The sequence below is a fragment of the Hermetia illucens genome, chromosome 3, assembly GCF_905115235.1.
Source record: "Hermetia illucens chromosome 3, iHerIll2.2.curated.20191125, whole genome shotgun sequence".
NCBI lineage: Eukaryota > Metazoa > Arthropoda > Insecta > Diptera > Stratiomyidae > Hermetia > Hermetia illucens.
The window spans coordinates 152,030,307-152,049,336 of NC_051851.1; the positions used below are offsets into that span (position 1 = coordinate 152,030,307).

The following is a 19,030-nucleotide window of genomic DNA, read 5'->3' on the forward strand; positions in this document are numbered from 1 at the left end:
CGACGGTTGCCTTTCTGTCTTTTCGTTCACCGTTAAGAGGTGGCGTTTTGACGATCACTACTTCAAGGTATTTTATTGAGGGTTTTGATGCGATCAGAAATTTGATGACTTCTTTCTTCCTTTGCCTGCTGATAAACACTGAAATTGTATCCCAGCCATTTTTTGAAAATTCAAGGCAGATTTGTTGGCTGTTCACTTTATGTCCAGCTTGTGTTTTCGTAGATTTCACCGTGAATACCATTCCCTAGAGATTCAAGCGCAGCACGCCATCATACATAATATTCTACAGGAATTGTCCTAGCAGGACTCTCATCTGTCTCCTAGTGTAATTCTCTAATAGAGAAGTAATATTTCACTATACTCACTGGAGAGAGCGGTCTTATACAGTACTCCCAGCACGTGGTCCCAACTAACTGAATTTAATGTTTTGCTGAGCATGCAGAGAGTCTTGAGCCGCATCCACTTGATGACGGACTAGACCACTTGGGACGCAACTTACTTCATCTCTTGTGGTCCACGAACCCCTCTTTTTGGGCTTAACACCGTTTTTTTAAAGAAAAGTTGACTGACAAAGGCAGTGCCATGAACGAAACAGCCAGTCAACTTTTTTTGAACTGAATTTAAGTTTATTTTTCATTAAGATTGATGACTGCTCAGCAGCTACTCCCTTTTGTTTCTTCCATAATATTTCCGGTGAGGTTCATTGTCGTGTTGATTGTGTCAGCGATTGACCACGTTATTTTAAACCCTTACTGACGCTTTAATGTATTAATCCTGCTTTGTTTTTTTTCCGCAGAGATTTTGTGGTGGTCCTTTTCCTCTAAGTCATTACTATCTTATAGACCCTATTCCAGGGACCGATGTTAACCTCATCACATAATTCCTTGTAGCAGCTGGGTTCACTTTTCTTTTTGGCTCTCCTCAGATGTCTCCTGTTGTCGCATTGCTGAGCGGATATATCCTTTTCGTTTTGAAGCATTTAGCTCTTATTTTATTAATACTGCACCAGTAGATACGCTGCCTGTGCTCACAACCTCCTGGTCAATGCATAGAATCATCATATGAGGTGCTGAGGATTTCTATAATCTGAGCACATTATTCCACGTTCCCAGTTAGATTGCATTATTCATTTAAGATTGACACTAAAGACTTATCAGTTCTTGTCTTCTATAATTTGTTACGTTACCGCCCAACGAGCACGAATCATCACTGATATTGCCATGCTCCGTGGCTGGACTCTTCTATGTACCACTTCCTCCAGCGTTACCTAATACTGTATAATTGTGCCATTCTACGACTCTACTTTTTGCTCAGATAAATTCTTTTTGTGTGGTGGCTAGGAGCTCTTCGAAAGGGTGGTTTTTGCTTACCAAATAGCAGTCCTTTCCCAGAATATTTTCGGCTTCGCCCGTCCAATGGCCGCTGTTGCGAAGTCCTTTGAAATTGGAGTACGCCCTTATTTCCTGTTTTAGAGTATCAGAATACATCTTGTGTCCTTTGTATAAAAAAAATGTATAATTAAAGGCATTTTTGAAAATAGTCCACAATTCTTTCCACTATTATGGCGCAGTTAGGACAATTTAAAATCAAATTAAACCCTTTGATTCTTCCAATATGCGGAGTTTAACCTTGAAGTCTTGAAGCATACAAAATGTAATCAGGGCTTTATAGATTTGGAAAAAGAACGGGAACCCATCAAACTTGATGATTTAGTTTTTTTTAGTCAACGAAAATTAGGCTAGTATCTAGCTAGCACTTTTTACATTGCTTTCCACTGGCTGCACTCCTTCGAACCACTTAGTTTTGCCAGTGAAAAATGGTTAGACAATTTTTGGTGTTTGTGCTGTATCATTATTGTCCCGACGGTTGTTACATTGCTGAGGAGGATTGCGTTTCCCCCTGCCAAACTTTGCCTGAATCCTCCTTATTATGGAGCTCATAGCTCGTTAACTTTCCTCCAACTTAAGCACTTGCTCTATCACGAGCCGGAAAGTAAAGTTCGAAGTGTGACGGGTGTATCAAAACCGCTTTGTGTCTCCTTTGGTGTTCATCAAAGGAAGCGCCCTCATATCACTCCTCTTTGTTCTTGTTATGGACATCGTCACACGGGACATCCAACGCCCAGCGCCCTATACACTGCTTTATGCAGATGCAGATGATGTTTTCCTAGCGTCTAATAGCAAAAATGATCTCGAGAAACTCATCCAAAAATGGAATGATCTCGCGGTAATGGAGACGAAGATGTTGCGTTAAACTGGTGTGACACGGCTTGATCACATCCGAAATAATGATATGTTCAATCGATATGGAGTTGCACTGATCGTGGAAAAATTGCGAGAGAGGCACGCTAACGAGAATTCACTTGCCAAGATTAGTCTGAACATCGAAGTCGACTAAAAGGCCGGCCGAAACAACGGTGGTTCGATACGCTGGATGGGGATTTGAAAGCCTCGTGATTGCATTCAGATCAGGCATTTGATAGAACCAAATGGCGCAACCGATCACGAGAAGCCTCACACTGCCGGAGTTTAAAAACCTCTTAGACGACCTTCTTCGCGACACTAGAGGATGAGGTGCAAAGGTGATGGCCAGTGACTTTAATGTATGGGCCATCGAGTGGGACAGCAAAGAGGCTAATGCGGGCGGTGCTTATTAGAAGCATTCGCGCAGTTGGATATAGTTCTAGTCGGAAAGAGGGATTTGGTTCAATTGTAGATCTGACTTTTTTCAGCCATCCGCTAGTACGTGATATCTCCTAGCAAGTTAGCGAGCACTTCAAGTACAGCGACTACCAGGCAACCTCTTTTGAACTAAGGATGGAGCTACAGGGCAGGGCACCCGCACCCCGGAAGCCGAAATCCAAAAAACACCAGGATGGTCTGCAAAAACCTACTTAACGAGGCAGGCACCTCCACCGATAGAGCTCTCCATGCCACACAAAGCATATCTAAAGCTTTTGACGCATCGGAGATGCTCATTTCCTACTAGAAGCCCCAATTATTGGTGGAATAGCGAACTTGTCAGCCTTCGATCGATTTGCCATCGAGCCAGGCAAGGGTTCGGAAGGCAATAGGTAGGATCGAACACGGACCAAAGGAGCATGCCTATAGGGCAGCCTGGGCCCTGGATGTGAGGAATGCATTCAACTCGGCCAATTGGAACCTTATACGAAAGTCTGTGGTGACGATTGGTATTCTTGCCTACCTCGCTGCTATTGTCGATAGCTACTTGCAGGAGCAGACGCTCTGGTATAATACCCATGACGGACCCAAGGAGTACATTGTCTCTGCGGATGTCCCACAGGGCTCTGTAATGGGTCCAATTTTGTGGGACATTATGTACAGTGATGTACTTAACCTTCCGGTTTCGGAGGGGCACGGTGGTGGGTTGCGCCGACGGCGTAGCACTGGTTATGGTCGCAAAGCGTCTTGAAGATGCTGAGTTGTCCTCAAGCGAAGCAGTCAGTGCTGTTAAAGAATGGTGACAGTATTCTGGACTGACACTTGCGGAGAAAAAGACAGAAGCAATCTTCATCACTAAGCGAAGCAAGAGAAATTATGCCTGTATTAGAATTGGGAATCGTACCGTCACTGGGAGTGATGATAGACAGAAAATTCATTTTAAGTAGCACACACATCCACGACGAGTATAGTTCTGACAAAGAATCATAGCCAGGATGGTGAGCTCTATCTTGCTATATGCAGCCCCAATTTGACGAAAATCGCTGCATGTTTGAGGCATGGACATAAACTGAGTGGAGGTGTGTTCTGCCTTGAGGACCGTTTCAGATGATGCAGCATTCGTCATCTCGGTAATAATGACGATTGAGATCCACGGGGTATGAAGACGTTTCAGAGAAATATCTGTGTCTGAATCTACCTTAGACGTTAAATAGGCAAATTTTTGTGTCTATGTCAGAAAAATGTTTGCTTCAGTTAAATTTCTGTTTCAGGCAGGTCTGTCGGATGTCTGACGCCGATTAAAAACTTCGTCTGACGTATGTCTGTCTGACACCTGAGACAGATATAGCCACATGCAACAGACATATGTCTGACACAGAGATTTGTCTCTTTGAAACATCATTTATAGGAGACGGACGTCTGTCTGACACGGACACAACTATTTATCTGTCTGACATATGAAACATGCACAAAAAATTGTCTGTCTGTTGTCTGAGGCAGATGGCATAAGTTAATAATAATGTTTTCAATATAGGTACCTTGCAAATACAGTAGGCAATATTCTGTTGTGTTAAGTCGTGTCGTTCCTAGTGGGTGTTAGTAAAATTGTCTTGTTGTTCGAAGCGGGTGTACTCCTTTATTAGGAACGATGTATATAGAGATAGTTCTGCCCTCTTAGTTGCCCGTAATCAACCTTGAGGACGTTTTTGCTATTCCCAACTTATGAAACTGGATTTGAGTCATAAGAAAAAAAAGGGAAATTTAAGGATTTTGAAAGTTACCCAAAGGTTAAAGGATAGTATAGGTCCCAGGGCGAAACGTGGATTGGTACCCACAATGGAGCATAAAACCTGGGAAACGCCTGCTGAACCAACACCAACAGCTCTACTACCAAACCCTATCTCTACCTCCACGTGGTGACCGCTGGGAGCTCTTTCTTAACTTGAAAGCTCACTCCAAACTACAATTTTATTTTATTATGTATATATATATTTCGGGAGCAACTTACTCCCTTCATCAGTACAAAGCTTTGTAGCTTAGACTTAACTACAAACAGAAGGCAATATCTAACACTCTTTCTTAACGAAAAGCAGCAGACGGAGAAGGGTAAAGGCGTGCTTAAAAACGGGTCAAATTGTACCAACTGGTCCTCTAGGTTCGGGTTTGGGTAGGGCTAACAACCGTACACGGAAAACAATAATTACGAAGCCACAGCAGGAGCACCGGACTGGACGGATAACACAACGACGAACCCGGCTATGACAAAGGAATAATAATTTGCGCATTTCCTCATGGAACGTGCGCTCTCTGTACAGAGATGAAGTTGCTGAGCAGCTAGCCGGATACCCTGTCCCAATATAGGGCTGATGTAACAGCGTTACAGGAGATGCGTTGGACCGGTTTCCTGGAGAAGAGTCGCTACACCATATATTGTAGTGGCCATCCGGTAAACCATGTGCTCGGAGTAGGTTTTTTAGTTAGCTAAAAAATGCTGTTATCCACTTTGAAAACATAAGCGAACGTTCGTTTTGAGAATGATGGGGTCCTAAGTCCGCATCAACTTAATGTTAGACCGGACCAAATGAGGCTGAGGCAAATGCAAGAGGTAGAATCCTCTTTAAGTCCGCCCAATTACTGGCCTATGCTGACGATATCGACATCATGGGAAGAACCACCCGAGACGTATAAACTACCTTCATTCAGATCGAGCAGGCGGAGAATGGCGAGAGATCTTGGGCTGCACATTAATGAAGGCAAGACAAAGTATATGGTGGCAACGTCAGCACCGAAAACCAACCAACCAATAACATCAAACCACATAAGTCAAACGGGAAGAATAAAGATAGGAGACTCCAACTTTGAGACCGTTGATAATTTCTCCTATCTAGGGTCGAAAATCACAACCGATAACAGCTACGATGATGAAATCCGCGCACGGTTGTTGTCAGCCAAGAGAGCCTATTTCAGCTTACAAAAACTGTTCCGCTCGAAACGTCTCACCATAGGGTCAAAGCTCTTACTGTACAAGACAATGATCTTGTCAGTCCTCATGTATTCTTAGTAAGCAAAATTGCGAAAATTGTAAGCCGCGTTCCAGGGAAGAATCGTCCAAAGAATTTTTGGCCCCCTACATGAGGATAGATGATCCCGTAGCCTACATAACGTCGAAATCTATGAGTGATACCATGACCGTCAGGTTGTGGATAAAATCCGGGTCAATAGGTTACGGTGGACGGGTCACTTAATCCGTAAGGATGAGGATGATCTCACCCGGAAAGTTTATAAGGGCAATATCTATGGTAGAAAAAGAAGACGAAGCAGACCCTACCTGAGATGGAGCGATGGCGTAGGTCAGGACGCCAGACAACTTTTAGGGATATCGAATTGGTGGACTTCAGCGCAAGACCGGGATGTCTGGAGTTCCTTATTAAGGCAGGCCTAGACCGGATACCGGTTGTTGCGCCGTTGATGATGATGAAAGTTACCCCGTTGAAGATGTTAAAAAAATTGGTATAATTGATATCTTTTGTTTTATAGATCCTTACCGCACACTGGAAGGACAAACGTTCCAGTTGTACAGAATGCCATAAATTCCAGAGAAGAAAAATACGAAAAAACTTCGCGAAACATCTTTTCCACTTGCTTGACATTGTCGTAAACAGATTTGTAAACACGTAAGTGTAGAATAAATTTCACAAAGATAAATTTACCTTATAATTATATGAACTTTTCGCTCACACTATAAATCTTATTAATTTTTTGTAACCATATTTTTTTCAAGTGAATGACAACACACAAATTACCCAGTCTACGTACCCCATTGCTTTCTTATGTGGAAACAGTGATAAAACCTGATAAAAGCACGTGTTTTGTGATGGTTTATAATATTTTATCTTCTAATAAAATTAAAAATATCTTTCCAAAATAGCTACTGTGTTTATGATTTACGGAGATTGTTTGATTTTGTAATTTCACGAAAAAGAAGAATTTATGCGCTCCAAATGACGCATATTCGGACGCACTTTAACGCATTTTAAATTAAAAAAATAATGCTGACACCAATGGCAGGGCAAACTTTAGATACTTATTGGGTTTAAGTCTGGCCATGCAGTGAAGTGACTCTAGGCTTAACTTAGCGGCTAGTAACGCTGCAAGAGATTCACCTATGTCGTATTTATGTTTGGCTAAGGAGATACGACAACTAGGGTGCTCCGAAGGCGGAACGTTTGTTTAGCTGTTTATCTATTTTTTTGTTGCTAAAGATACGTGCACATCTGTAAAGCTGCCTCACTTCCTACATGGAGACCTCAAGCCAAAAGCTAACATTTACAACCTTGAGATCACAACTCTTGCTGAAAGTGATTTTAAGATTTATAAACATATCAAAAAATTCCACTGCTGCTGAGTATGATGGCTGTAGAGATAGAAGCTTCAAAAATGGGACATGGTATACTTGTTGAATCTCGAGCCGATAGATCTAGGTTCTTCCAGAAATGCTGTATATATAGCTTGCTGAGTTCCGATCATGAAAAGACAAACTTCCTATAGTTATTTTTAAGGAAAGACCTGGCCACAGCAAATGACTGATAAGAAAGTAGCGAACTTCCAATTTGTAGGCAGCCTGGCCTGATTATGCTTCCTGTTAAGGTTGCATAATTCGGCAAGCCCCCACACGATCTTCCCGCGTTGGCCGCCGGAAACCGTTTTTAAACTCAACAAAACGAACGATAGAAGAAGAGGTGATGACAAGCTCATCTTCAAAGGACTTGCTGCTGGTATTCAGTCGGTGGTCGGTGGTGGGTGGGTTGTACCATGGGAGGACCAATACTTCAGGGACTTTTTGTGTTCGTGCGTCGCTAAGATAAGCCCACCTGGGAGAGTGTAAAACTAAAAGACATCCCATACCACGAGACCCATAGGAGACTAGTTGCTCGCATCTGGTGGCATAACATCCACATGGATAAGGCCAAGCTCGTCCAGTCCCAGGGCTTTCGTCAAGGATTCCTATGGACGATTGGGTGGCTATCAAGGACTGGACACTCGTCATTGTCGGCTGAACTATCACCTAGGGAAGCTAGGGATATCTACGGGCACTGCCTGGAGGCTTTGTGAGGAGGAGGACGAAACCTCTATACACGTCCTGGGAGAGTGTCTGGGACTTGTGCAAAGTAGGTCGTGGCATCTGGGAGAACACTTACTACCAGATGCAAGGTTGAAAGATCTGGAAGTGGGGAACATACTAAAGTTCTTAACGGTTATAGGTTTGCTTGAGATACTATGATCAATAGGTACACTATAACCAGTAAAAGGGGCACAATAGTTCTTCAAGGACGCGGTGCGACTTTCCCTTAACAGCGCGACTTTGCCACCATGATCGCTTGAAGATGTGTTCAGTCTCAGGAAACTGACCAGGGGGATCGGATTTGGCAGTGTATTCCAAGCGGAAGCACTGGCGATACTGGAAGCCTCTCGATGACTACGGCATGGTCAGGGCTTTAAACTTATCAGGGCCATTCTGGTGTCGCAGTGCAGGAACAGTGCTGAACAGTCTGGGCAGCACGCTTAAATTCACCCTCGTCTGAGTTCGCAGTCGTAGGAACATAGAGGAGTGTGAGCACGCTGATGGAATGGCCAGACAGGGTTCTACTTTTGGCAGTCTTTCGATGGGAATAGTCTATGTCCTCCTGGCGACTGTCATGAGTGAGCTCTACTCGCTCTACTTAGCAGCTATGGACCTCAGATGGTGAAAGCTCACAACCCGTGGCAAGTTAACGAGGACTTGGCCCACCTATAAAAAAATCTGATCGCTATAGTTTTTGTACCAGACGCGTGCAAATCCATAAAAGATTATAGTGATCTGCATAGGCACTGGCTTATAGGAGACCATGCCGCCAGACTCGACGTATGCTACAATGGACATTGCCGAAGCTATGGAGAAGAGAAAAAAGCCTTTAGGCATTTCCTTTGCGATAGCCTAACTCTAGTTGAAGCCAGGCTATGGACATTAGGTAAGGGAGAGCTGCTTTCCTTCGGCAATTCTACGGGCTAGGTCTGAAGATCTGATTCGTCCATGGTCTTAGGAGTTTGTGGCATCAAAACGGCGCACAACGGCGCTTTATCTGGACATTAGATAAGGGAGAGCTGCTTTTCTTCAGGAATTCTACGGGCTAGGTCTGAAGATCTGATTCGTCCATGGTCTGTGTTTGTGGCATCAAAACGGCGCACAACGGCGCTAATTTCGATCCTCGGGCACGCCCACCGATACTTACCTATCTACCTATTATTTCAGCCGCTAAAGACTGAATTTTATAAGCGGAAAAGTGATGTGAGTTGAAGGCAGTATAAATTCGCAAAAACAAATGATTGCTCCATCTTTTCTCACTACTTTCTTCCATATTAGTTGGCGTGGGTAAAAAGTATGTAAATTCCTTCTGAACGCCCTTCAAGACATACATTACAAAAAAACCCTACGGCGGAGATATCTAAAAATATCACAGGATACTTCAATCTACGGTAGGATCCTTGGCCTCTATTCCAATCACTTTGATACGTGCCAGTTCACCAGCTACTCAGTTCAAATCCTGAACATTTAAAGAACTCTGGAAAGTCTCTTCGCGACTTGATAAAATTGCCAAAACATCTTCCCTCCGTAAAAAGCTAACATCCTTGTGAAGCACTTTCTTAACACCTAACGTTCTACACTCCTCATATGTAACCGAAGCTTTGAAGCCGAATGCATCAGTGACTTTCCTTGAATCCATGTCATTATATTCCTAAACATTCAATCAATCAGGTTTGCTTCGTTACCCACTTCGTCTCACTAATTAGCTTTGTCAAACCAATTAGTCCACCAAATTCCACCCATTGGCCTCGAAAAATGCTTAACAACCTTAAGTACTTTTCTATTCTGTCGGTGGTTTGTTCGGGTGGCATAATTAGGTAACTCCTCGCATGCAGTGACAGCCTTCAGATGGGCCAAGAGTGTTCCGGGCGGTGCTGGGGGCAGGTTCATCCAACCGATAAGGATCTGTTTGCCTGATAGTTATGTTTTGAAAGCAATCGAATCTGGCGGGGAAAAAACCAAGGCAATAGTCCGGCACCATCTTCGTTGCACTCCAAACGGGGCTCATAGGACCTCAATCGAAGGTAGAACAGCACATACCGAGGACTGTGTGGCGGAGAAAGAGTTTGATTTCCAGTAGGCGGGCTTACCCTGGGACTGAGTTAGCCAGGGTGGATATTTTTCTCGGATTGTTCGTAGGATATGGATTTATGGTTTTATCTCAAAAAGGCTCACAAACGCTAAAATCGATAAGTTTTGCTTGTACCAGGCAACACATTCCAGCCATCAAACTAGAGGTGGAGTGTGTGTATAAGATGGGGGAGGAGTTACAGCAGTTCCCATATCCTCATTCACAGAAGGTATCATCTCAACACGCAGAGTATCAATCTGTTTTCCAGTTAACATCCTCACTCGTTTCTGGTATCTGGTTTGCGTAGATCCGATCACACAAACTGGCAACCAGCCAATTCCGTTCACACCTGTGACTTTCTTTTCTTCCGCTTGTTCCGTAAGAGGTGTAGGAGAAACTACTAACCTGTAGCATTTACTCTGTAGTCCTTTTGTCAGTGCGAGCTTCCATATGGGGTTTCTGCCACGCAGCTCGATTGTGGGAAAGCACACTGAAGATGCTGGAATTTGCTCCATTCTGTGGGAGTCGAAGACCATCATTGTTTTTGGCTCTCAAAATGGATATGATTTTCCACAGTTTGAAGATATGAATGAATTTTGAGGGAAAATATGGAGTACCGTATGACTGTGCTTGAGCACCACTTCGAATACGAGGGTGAAATCCTTTGTAGATTGGTCCTTCCTGTTATCCATGAACTTTATCCGCCTGTGTCCGAAGTCCGTGCTTGGCTTCTGTTTACCCAACATTCTGATGATGTCCTCTGCCTTCTTTCGAGGGCCAGTTATCCAATATCCGACATATTCTGTACTGCGTAGCTCGGTTTTCGCAAAAGTGAACTTAGGTGAACTTAATTCGTATGGATGAGGATGATTCAGCCCGGAAAGTCTATAAGGGCAATATCTATGGTATAAAAAGAAGACGAGGCAGACTCTGCCTGAGATGGAGCGATGACGTAGGTCAGGACAGCAGACAGCTTTTAGGGATATCGAATTTGTGGACCTCGGCGCAAAATCGGGGTGTTTAGAGTTTCCTTATTAAGGCAGGCCTAGACCGGATACCGGTTGTTGGCCGTTGATGATGAACTTGGGTCGCCCGCCAGAACTCAAAGCTAGAGTCACTTCAAGGCAGTCTTATCAGCACACTTCAAATGGAGGAGCCTATCGTGAAAGCCTTGATTGTTAAATCTTGGCTTCGTTCCAGCATTTTTTCCCATAGGCACTCCCGGAGGATTGCCCCCGACATTTTACCATCCTTGCAGGAAACTCCTGCGCAACGGTCAGAAATAAGTCTGTAGCTTGTGTATAGGTCTTCCTCCTTCTCGGCTTCTTGTCCGTATTCCTATGGAAGGAACTAGCTTCATGGAGATCTCTCCCACCGATTTAATCACCTCTCGGTAGACTGCTTCTAATCCTTACGAGATACGCGAATGTAGGCCCAGATGCGGAGCACAATAAAGCGTTGCGCACAACAGATGCATTGCTCTTATGCTTATTGCGCGCATTACCGCTGCCAGAGGAGTCTGGTGCATTCAGTGTGGTTGTCCCCATTTTCCGCTGAAAATTCCGCTTCTTTGCATCAGGTTTCTCTGGACATTACTGCCACGCCCATGTTCTCATTCCCAAAGTGCTTCACCTTCTTTAGCAGGTTTTTCTTGTTCGCCGACTTGGAGCCCTCCCAAGTTCACGGTGTCCAGGCCGCTTGGCTCCATTTTCACATACCGGCGTTAAACCAGTTGCGTCCACGTCACCAGCTTTTACCTTGCTTCCGCTCTTCCTGCTAAAGGTGAAGTAGAAGGTTCTGGCAGACAGGATTCAGCATTGAGCTCCTCCTTACTGGCGGAAGTTTCCTTTTACCGGGTCTTCCTCATCCGCTACAGGATGGATTTGGGTTGTTGAACGGCGGAGGGGCCAGTCGTAGCCGAGTTTTTAGTTTCTACCATGATGAGAGTTGTCGTAGTTTCCTTTGTGGTTGCGGTACCTTAGGCACCAAATGCGAATTATCCATTAATTTAGAAAGTACGCCTTCTACAGATTTCTCCGTAGGGAGACATACATTTGGTGAAGGCTCCAAAAGGCTCCTCGACCTGATTATTCATGATCGCGGGTCGATTCGAAGTCTGTGACCACCTGGAGAGTTCAAACCCATAGTTTCCGTATTCATGCATTTGCACAACTTTAGTGTAGTTGTAAACTACATAAGCTTGCCCACTACCACAAAGGGATGCCCGAGGGTGAGATAGCGGGTCTACTTTCCACCTTGGTCCTTTCATTTTAGTCTCTACGGCCTTCGAGATTCTTACAGCTACCTCGGTATGTTTACCACCCGAAGTATCTTTCCTGATTTTCTCTCTGCGTATATGCCCGGGTGTGTTTCCAAATCTATAGTTGATATGACAATTTCGTCGTTTAATTGTCTTCAGGGATCGGTGATTTACACCGATCGTGAAGAGTTTGCCTTTGCCTTTCAACATACTTCTAATGGCTCTCCATAATCGCACATGGAGCTCATCATCTTGAGCAATTAGAACGCTTATAAGATCCTCTGTCTCTAACGTTGCGGCTTTGGAAATATACATTGTCACCATATGTGCCTCTGGTATATCATCCGCAATATATGTATGTTCACAATTCTGCTCCTTTCCATCTTAGCAATTTAGGGACTATGATCTTAAGGCACCCTGCAGTTTCCTCCGGCGCGCAGTCCACCTGTATATGACCTGGTGGAAAGCGTGCGTCAGTGAACGCGAGTTTCGCTCTCCATCCCTTTCACATCGGCCTCACGACAAGGTCTTCGATAATCAATACACGGAATTTTTCTTCTCTTGGGTTTAGGTTTGGATTTTTTTGGAAGCTTTCTTGGCTCCCATGTTGTCCTGAAAATTCTTGAAGGCCTCTTCAGGTTTCAGGCCTTCCTTCAGATAATGTAGGTATCATTGAGCACCTGCGTCACTGATACCTCTTTCCTTCCTGAAGTTTCATATTCTGATCGTAGGGGTACCCCTGCTCGTGCCCGCTTTTTAAGTGGGGATTTTTTTGCAGTACGTTAATGTTGATCTTGGCTTCACTGCTTGACTCCCCAACTGTTCTTTTTGGGCATAATCCGCTGGCTCTTAGTATTGCGGAGGTATGCCTTCGCCTAGTGTGCCAGTTTGTGTGCGGTACGGAAGCCTGTTTGTTTGTTATTGATTTTCTTTTTATCTTTTTTAAATCCCTCGTTCATTTGATTTACAAGAGTATGAGGTTTAGGAGGTCCGGCGTGCCATAGCTACCTATGGTAAGGTCAAGCTCCTTTCGAAAATAACCAGTCACTCCGAGTGCAAACTATCCAATGGGCACGTTTCGTATGACACTCTGGATTGGAGGAGGCGTTTTTTGACTCCTTAGGTTTCGTTTCGGCTGCGGATGGTCATATTTGGGGCATAGATTTTCTCCCTTCCATACTTTTAGTTCCATTGTTCGGAACTGCTAGTGAGTTTTTTTAGGGTTTTGTGTAAACATTAAACCTTATTAAGATCGGTTTACTGTCTGTCTGCCCGTCACACGAATTTTTCTTGGAGACGGTTATAGCGATTGACAACAAATTTGGTAGAAAACTGGGAACTGTGAACGCTCACGCATACAGAAAGTTACATCCTTTTACTACGAATTTAAGGAGGGGTCCCCATACATGCAAAAGGGGGGTGTACATTTTTTTTTCATCAAATATAGTCATATGGGGTATCAAATGAAAGGTCTCGGTTAGTACTGTCCGAATCCGGTCATAGTTTTGACATTTGTTGGAAAGGTGTGTGGGGGTTGAAAGTGATCATTCTCAGAAAGCCATTCTCAGAAACCATTAGACCGAAAAATCTGAAAAAAATCAGGTGGCTGCCACTATATGGTGGCTGGGCTTCGAATAACTCCCCTTATGTTTATGCTAGCACCACAAAATAGAGTATAATATAAAGCATGATCTTACCAAGTTTGGTGGAAGTCGCACTATTACTAACAAAGTTATAATATGTCAAAGTTGTCGCTTCTTTGCAAATTCAAGACTATGAATGTCAATATCATCCGAAAATGGATATACTCACATAATATATGCATATATTTCGTGCTACGTATTAAGAAATACACAAAACCTTTCGTACTTGAAGCGTCCAGCTTCCGGTTTCCCGACTTGTTTCTCTTAGGTGCGTTTTGATTCCCTAAGGGATCGCCATCTTTCTTCTGCACTCTTTCGTTTGGGATAGGTCAACTATTTGTGCTCCAAGCTGCATGAATAGTAATTCCTATGTTCCAGAGACCTGTTCTCTATGGGCCTTCGCTGGATTTCTCCTTCTAAACCCTCATTCACCCTTAGCATTTAATGAGTTTTCATGACTGCCATTTTTTGACGTTTTTGGCATTGGTGGAGATAGAAAAATTGAGGAGCTTCTCCTGAATGGGTTAATTCCTAGGATTCCAGTATCTCCTGCAGTTTTGGTCGGCCGGTGATTTGTCTTCAATGCATCATTTGTCGCCTTCGTTTTTTTGTATTTTTGGTTAGGTCTTCTTCCGCTTCAACACTTCTTTCTCCATATCTAAAGTATTAGTATTAGATATCCCGGTAGCCTATGGTAGTTTTGCACAACTGAGGGCGCTGCGGTTGAGGGATGATAACAGCTACCGGTACTGGGGTTTTGAGCCCTTTTCTCTTCTTCCATTTTGTTTTTCATTTTCTGAGTATCCTTCCCATAGCTATTTTGGTGCACCCATCCCCCCTCCCCTATCTGTCTGGATGGGGATTTAAAAGCCCAGCAAGAGATTGCACCCAGATCAGGCATTCGATAGAGCCAAATGGTGAAACCGATCACGGCGAGCCGACCCCGCTTTTGAATGAGACAAAGGCTGAAGAAAAAGAAGAGGTATGCTCCTATTCGTCACCTGGGTCGCCTGATGGGAGATCTGGCAGCATCTCACAGGATTTCGCCGCGCCTTCCGTTACACAATCGACCAGTAACCAGACCTGGTCGAAGGCGTATGAAACCAAACGTAAGTTTGTTCGAAGATACATTGAGTGGGAAAATCCCTTAAGGGTGGTCATCAATATTGCTATTCAGTTATCAGCTCTTAGCATAGGTGTGTATCCTATTGCAGAAGTGTGGTCTGGAATGGAGTATCCGAACAACAATAAACTCAGACAATTGTGAAACCTGTGATAAGGCTCAAAGTTTTGTTTACTTCTCCAGATGAACCTTAAATTTAGATAAAATCCATGGAAATGTTGACGCGGAAAACGCCTGGATTTATTATTAGAATAGTCAACTATAGAACACAAATAACCGAGCGTGAACCTCCACAGAATATACGTTATTCGTATTATTTATTGCCAGGTGCTCTTGCATACAGTGTCTTGTAGATACAAGTATCTCCTCAGCGAGATAACGTGCTTTTTCTTCGTGGGATATCAGTGATATATGGCGTCTTCCAAGGAGGACAAATAGATCTTCTACGTCTATAGGTACCCGTACGAAAGCGTATGATGCGACGCTCCAGCTTCTGCTTCTGTTTCGCATATTTAAGTCGTGTATGTTGTTAAAATAAGTCTTACCGGCCGACGGACATGCCAACAAAGTGATCTCTTTTCTGTTCTTATCTATCCAGCTTAATATATAACTTTAAGATGCCAGTGTGTTTTTTAGTGCCGTCTTAGTACGCGGCCGAGCGTTATCTTCAATAAATCTTACAAGAAGATTCGGATCGTTTTATCTGGAAGCCGTGGTTGCCTGTGCCTGCCTCGCTTTTTCGGGGAAAAATAGCCAAATCTGCTGTTGTCGCTAGCGGGGATCTTATCTGCCCAGTCCCACCGAGGAGGATATCGCGTCCACCCTCGTATATGAGTCGAGGTCCGCCGTTCAATCGGTTCCTTCTTACGTGAGTCGCGCTCGAGTTAAACGCATTACTCTTTATTAGTAAATTGCTTTAATCAGAAAAACGACGTTTAATTTTAAGTGCTCGGTGCTTCACTCTGGAAATAGATGGCTAATGTGAAGTTTTTGGTGCTCTGAAACTGCGGGAAAATCGTGCTGAGAACCCAAGAACGGAGTGTCCCTCGTCCGTTTCCGATATCGGTCCAGGTACAATTTGGTGCAGTAGTACGAAGGGAGCGAACCGCTGGTGCTCAAGATGGGGGAGGAAATCGCCACGGATACTTGTGAAAAAGTGGAGTTGACCAAGTTCGGCAAGTTCTGTCGAAAGTATGGCATCAATTCTAATCTAATTATGCTGAAGATCACGCTGTTTGTGATGTACGGAGGTAAGTGTGCGATCGCGTCAGAACGACTGGACTTTTCCGGAAGTTCTAATTTACAGCCCAAACGAAATTTTGTCAAATCGAATTGTAACCACATTCGTAATTAATCCGCACAATGCGATGGAGAAGCAGCCCCCGGACCCGTTGGATTTTGAAACTGGGAATCATCTAATTTGATTATTTACACGATGAAAAGGAAGTCATAATTAAAGCTGCTGCAATAATGAAGACTGGAATTGAAGCTTTGCGAGCGAAAAACGTACCTCCGAGTTCGTTACAGACGCACAGACGGACGTACGGGCGTCTGTGCACAGATCAAGACCAGAAAAGCTCCGCGAGTGTGAGTATGAGCCTTCTCCGCTCAACGCAATTTACTTACGTGATTTCAATTGGGATGCAACTCACTGAAAACTCGAATGTACTCGTGGAACTTTGCACCATTTCTAATTTAGGGTCAAGAAAATGGGGCTAGGTAATTGGATATGTGCAATTTGTGCAGCTGATCGTGTTGCCCTGAATTGATTTGGGTGGCTGAAGCTCATAAACAGGTTGTTTGGGTATTTGATGAGCTCACCTTGTTGTGGGGCCAGCGAACAAGGACCCTTGATCTACTTTTGCTTTCATTTTGCTTAGATAGATATCAAATCGGAATCCTATATCGTTTTTCAACTAAAAACGTGGCAATCATTTTGAAAATATGATTTGACGAGGTTTTAAAAGTCTAAAGGAGAGAAATATCCTGAACTTCAGGATGAGCAAAAGGGTCCTTCAATCCCTTTTTATATGGTAACTATGGATCATTTTCAGCTTCCAGAGCCTATGTTGCAATTATCATTATAATCTAATAAGTGGATGAGCGTCGCAAATTCGCTGAAAGGATAGTGGCTGCTTTCGGAAAAGCGGTCTACGGCAATGTACGGGTTTTGAGAACTCTCTAGAGCCCCTTCGGAAATTTATGTCCGGCCCTAAGCTAAGTTGCTCTAAGCATATTCCTTATTTCGCTGGATAACTAACTTGAAGTTTCTTTAGCCTTCATTGCAGGCTTATTCCTCTTTTAATTAATCTTACCCATCACCCTACGGACAATCATTTCGTGCGATGGCCACCTGAGCAAAGATTAGAGAGGGGAATATGCATCTCCGTGGCATCAGGTCGCACCTTGCTCTGTAACAGACTCTTTCTCTGTGGGTTGCTGGTTTAACCACATCTCTTCAAAAGTTTGCTTAATCAACCTTGGCATCATTCATTTTTGAGGGTGCTGTGAGAATAATCCTCGTTGAAATGTTAAGATTGCGCAGTACTAGCGGTCTCACAACTGATTCGTGCGGGGGGAGGTTGACAAAGTACTCGTCAAAGTAAAATCTGGAGGAGCCCAGCAGCAAAACAAATGTACCGTGGGTGACTTGCGATCTTGTAGCACTTCTTGTATGCCTATTGTCTCCGTGCTTTTTCAACCGGTAACTGGTCTAGGCCTGTCTTAATAAGGAACTCCAGACATCCCGATTTTGCACCGAGGTCCACCAATTCAATGTCCCTCAAAGCAATCTGGCGTGCTGGCCTACGCCATCGCTCCATTTCAGGCAGGGTCCGCCTCGTCTTCTTTTTCTACCATCGATATTGCCCTTATAGATTTTCGGGCTTCCTCACCTCTATGGACTAACTGACCCACCTGCCGCACCCCATTGAGCCGGATTTCATCCGCCACCAGGCGGTAGTGGTATCACTCACAAACTTCATCTTTGTGCAGGTTACGGAATCGTTCATCCTCATATAGACGTCAAAAAATTCTTCCAAGGATTCTTCTCTCGAACGCGGCCAAGAGTTCGCGATTTTTCTTGCTAAGAACCTATTTTCAAGGAATGCATTGCCTTTATAGACTTTCCGGGCTGGATCATCCTCATCCATATGGATTAAGTGACCCACCCACCGTCACCTATTGAGCCGGATTTTATTCACAACTTGACGGTCATGGTATCGCTCATAGATTTCGTCGTTATGTAGGTTAAGGATTCGTCCATCCTCATGTAGAGGACCCAAAATTCTTCGGAGGATTCTTCTCTAGAACGCGCCCCAAGAGTTCGCAATTTTTCTTGATAAGAACCCAAGTCTCCGAGGAAAACATGGCAACATCATTGTCTTGTACAGTAAAAGCTTTGACCCTATGATGAGATGTTTCGAGCGGAACAGTTGTTGTACGCTGAAACAGGCTCTGTTGGCTGCCAACAACCGTGTGTTTCATCATCGTAATTGTTATTGGTTGTGATTTTCGACCCTAAATAGGAGAAATTATCAACGGTTTCAAAGTTGTTTTCTCCTATCTTCATTGTTCTCGTTTGATGTGGTTCGTCATGCTTTCGTTAGTGTGCAGCCCAAGATCTAGCACCAATTGCCGCCAGTTCAATCAGGCAGAAGGCAGACTGTACATCTCGGCTTGTTCTTCCCATAATGTCAATATCGTCAGCGTAGGCCAGTAGTTGGGTGGACTTGAAGAGGCTAGTGCATCTCGCGTTAATATCATCATCGCGGATAACTTTTCTAGGGTCAGGTTAAGGGGGATGCATAATAGGGAATCCCCTTGTCTTAGACCGTTGTTAATGATGAATGGTCTCGAGAGTGATCTTGGTGCTTTTATCTGGCCTCGCACAATGGTCAAGGTTAGCTTAATTAGTGTTGTTAATTCTGCCTATGCTATCGGCGGCCTTGAAGTCGACAAAAAGGTGATGCAACCGATTTCTATATTCCAACAGTTTTTCCATCGGTTGTCACACTGAGAAAATCTGATCTGTTGTTTGTCATCTGGAGTTTTTCATTCATTTATAAAACTACCAGCGATCACCAGGTCGAGGTGGAGATAGGGTTTAGTAATAGAGTTGTTGGGTTGAG

General features: G+C 43.9%; 1 protein-coding gene across 2 annotated transcripts in view; it reads left to right on the plus strand.

Annotated features, from left to right (window-relative positions):
* The first annotated feature begins 15,445 nt into the window (after positions 1–15,445).
* LOC119651689 overlaps positions 15,446–19,030 on the plus strand; it is a 32,292-nt gene continuing 28,707 nt past the window's right edge. The window contains exons 1-2 of one of the 2 annotated variants that reach the window (XM_038055396.1): positions 15,446–15,768; positions 15,847–16,150. In XM_038055396.1, the coding sequence (XP_037911324.1) occupies positions 16,021–16,150 (130 nt within the window). In that variant the 5' untranslated portion in view covers positions 15,446–15,768; positions 15,847–16,020. Of the gene's footprint in view, positions 16,151–19,030 lie in introns of both variants that reach the window. The other variant, XM_038055397.1, reaches the window with a different exon arrangement.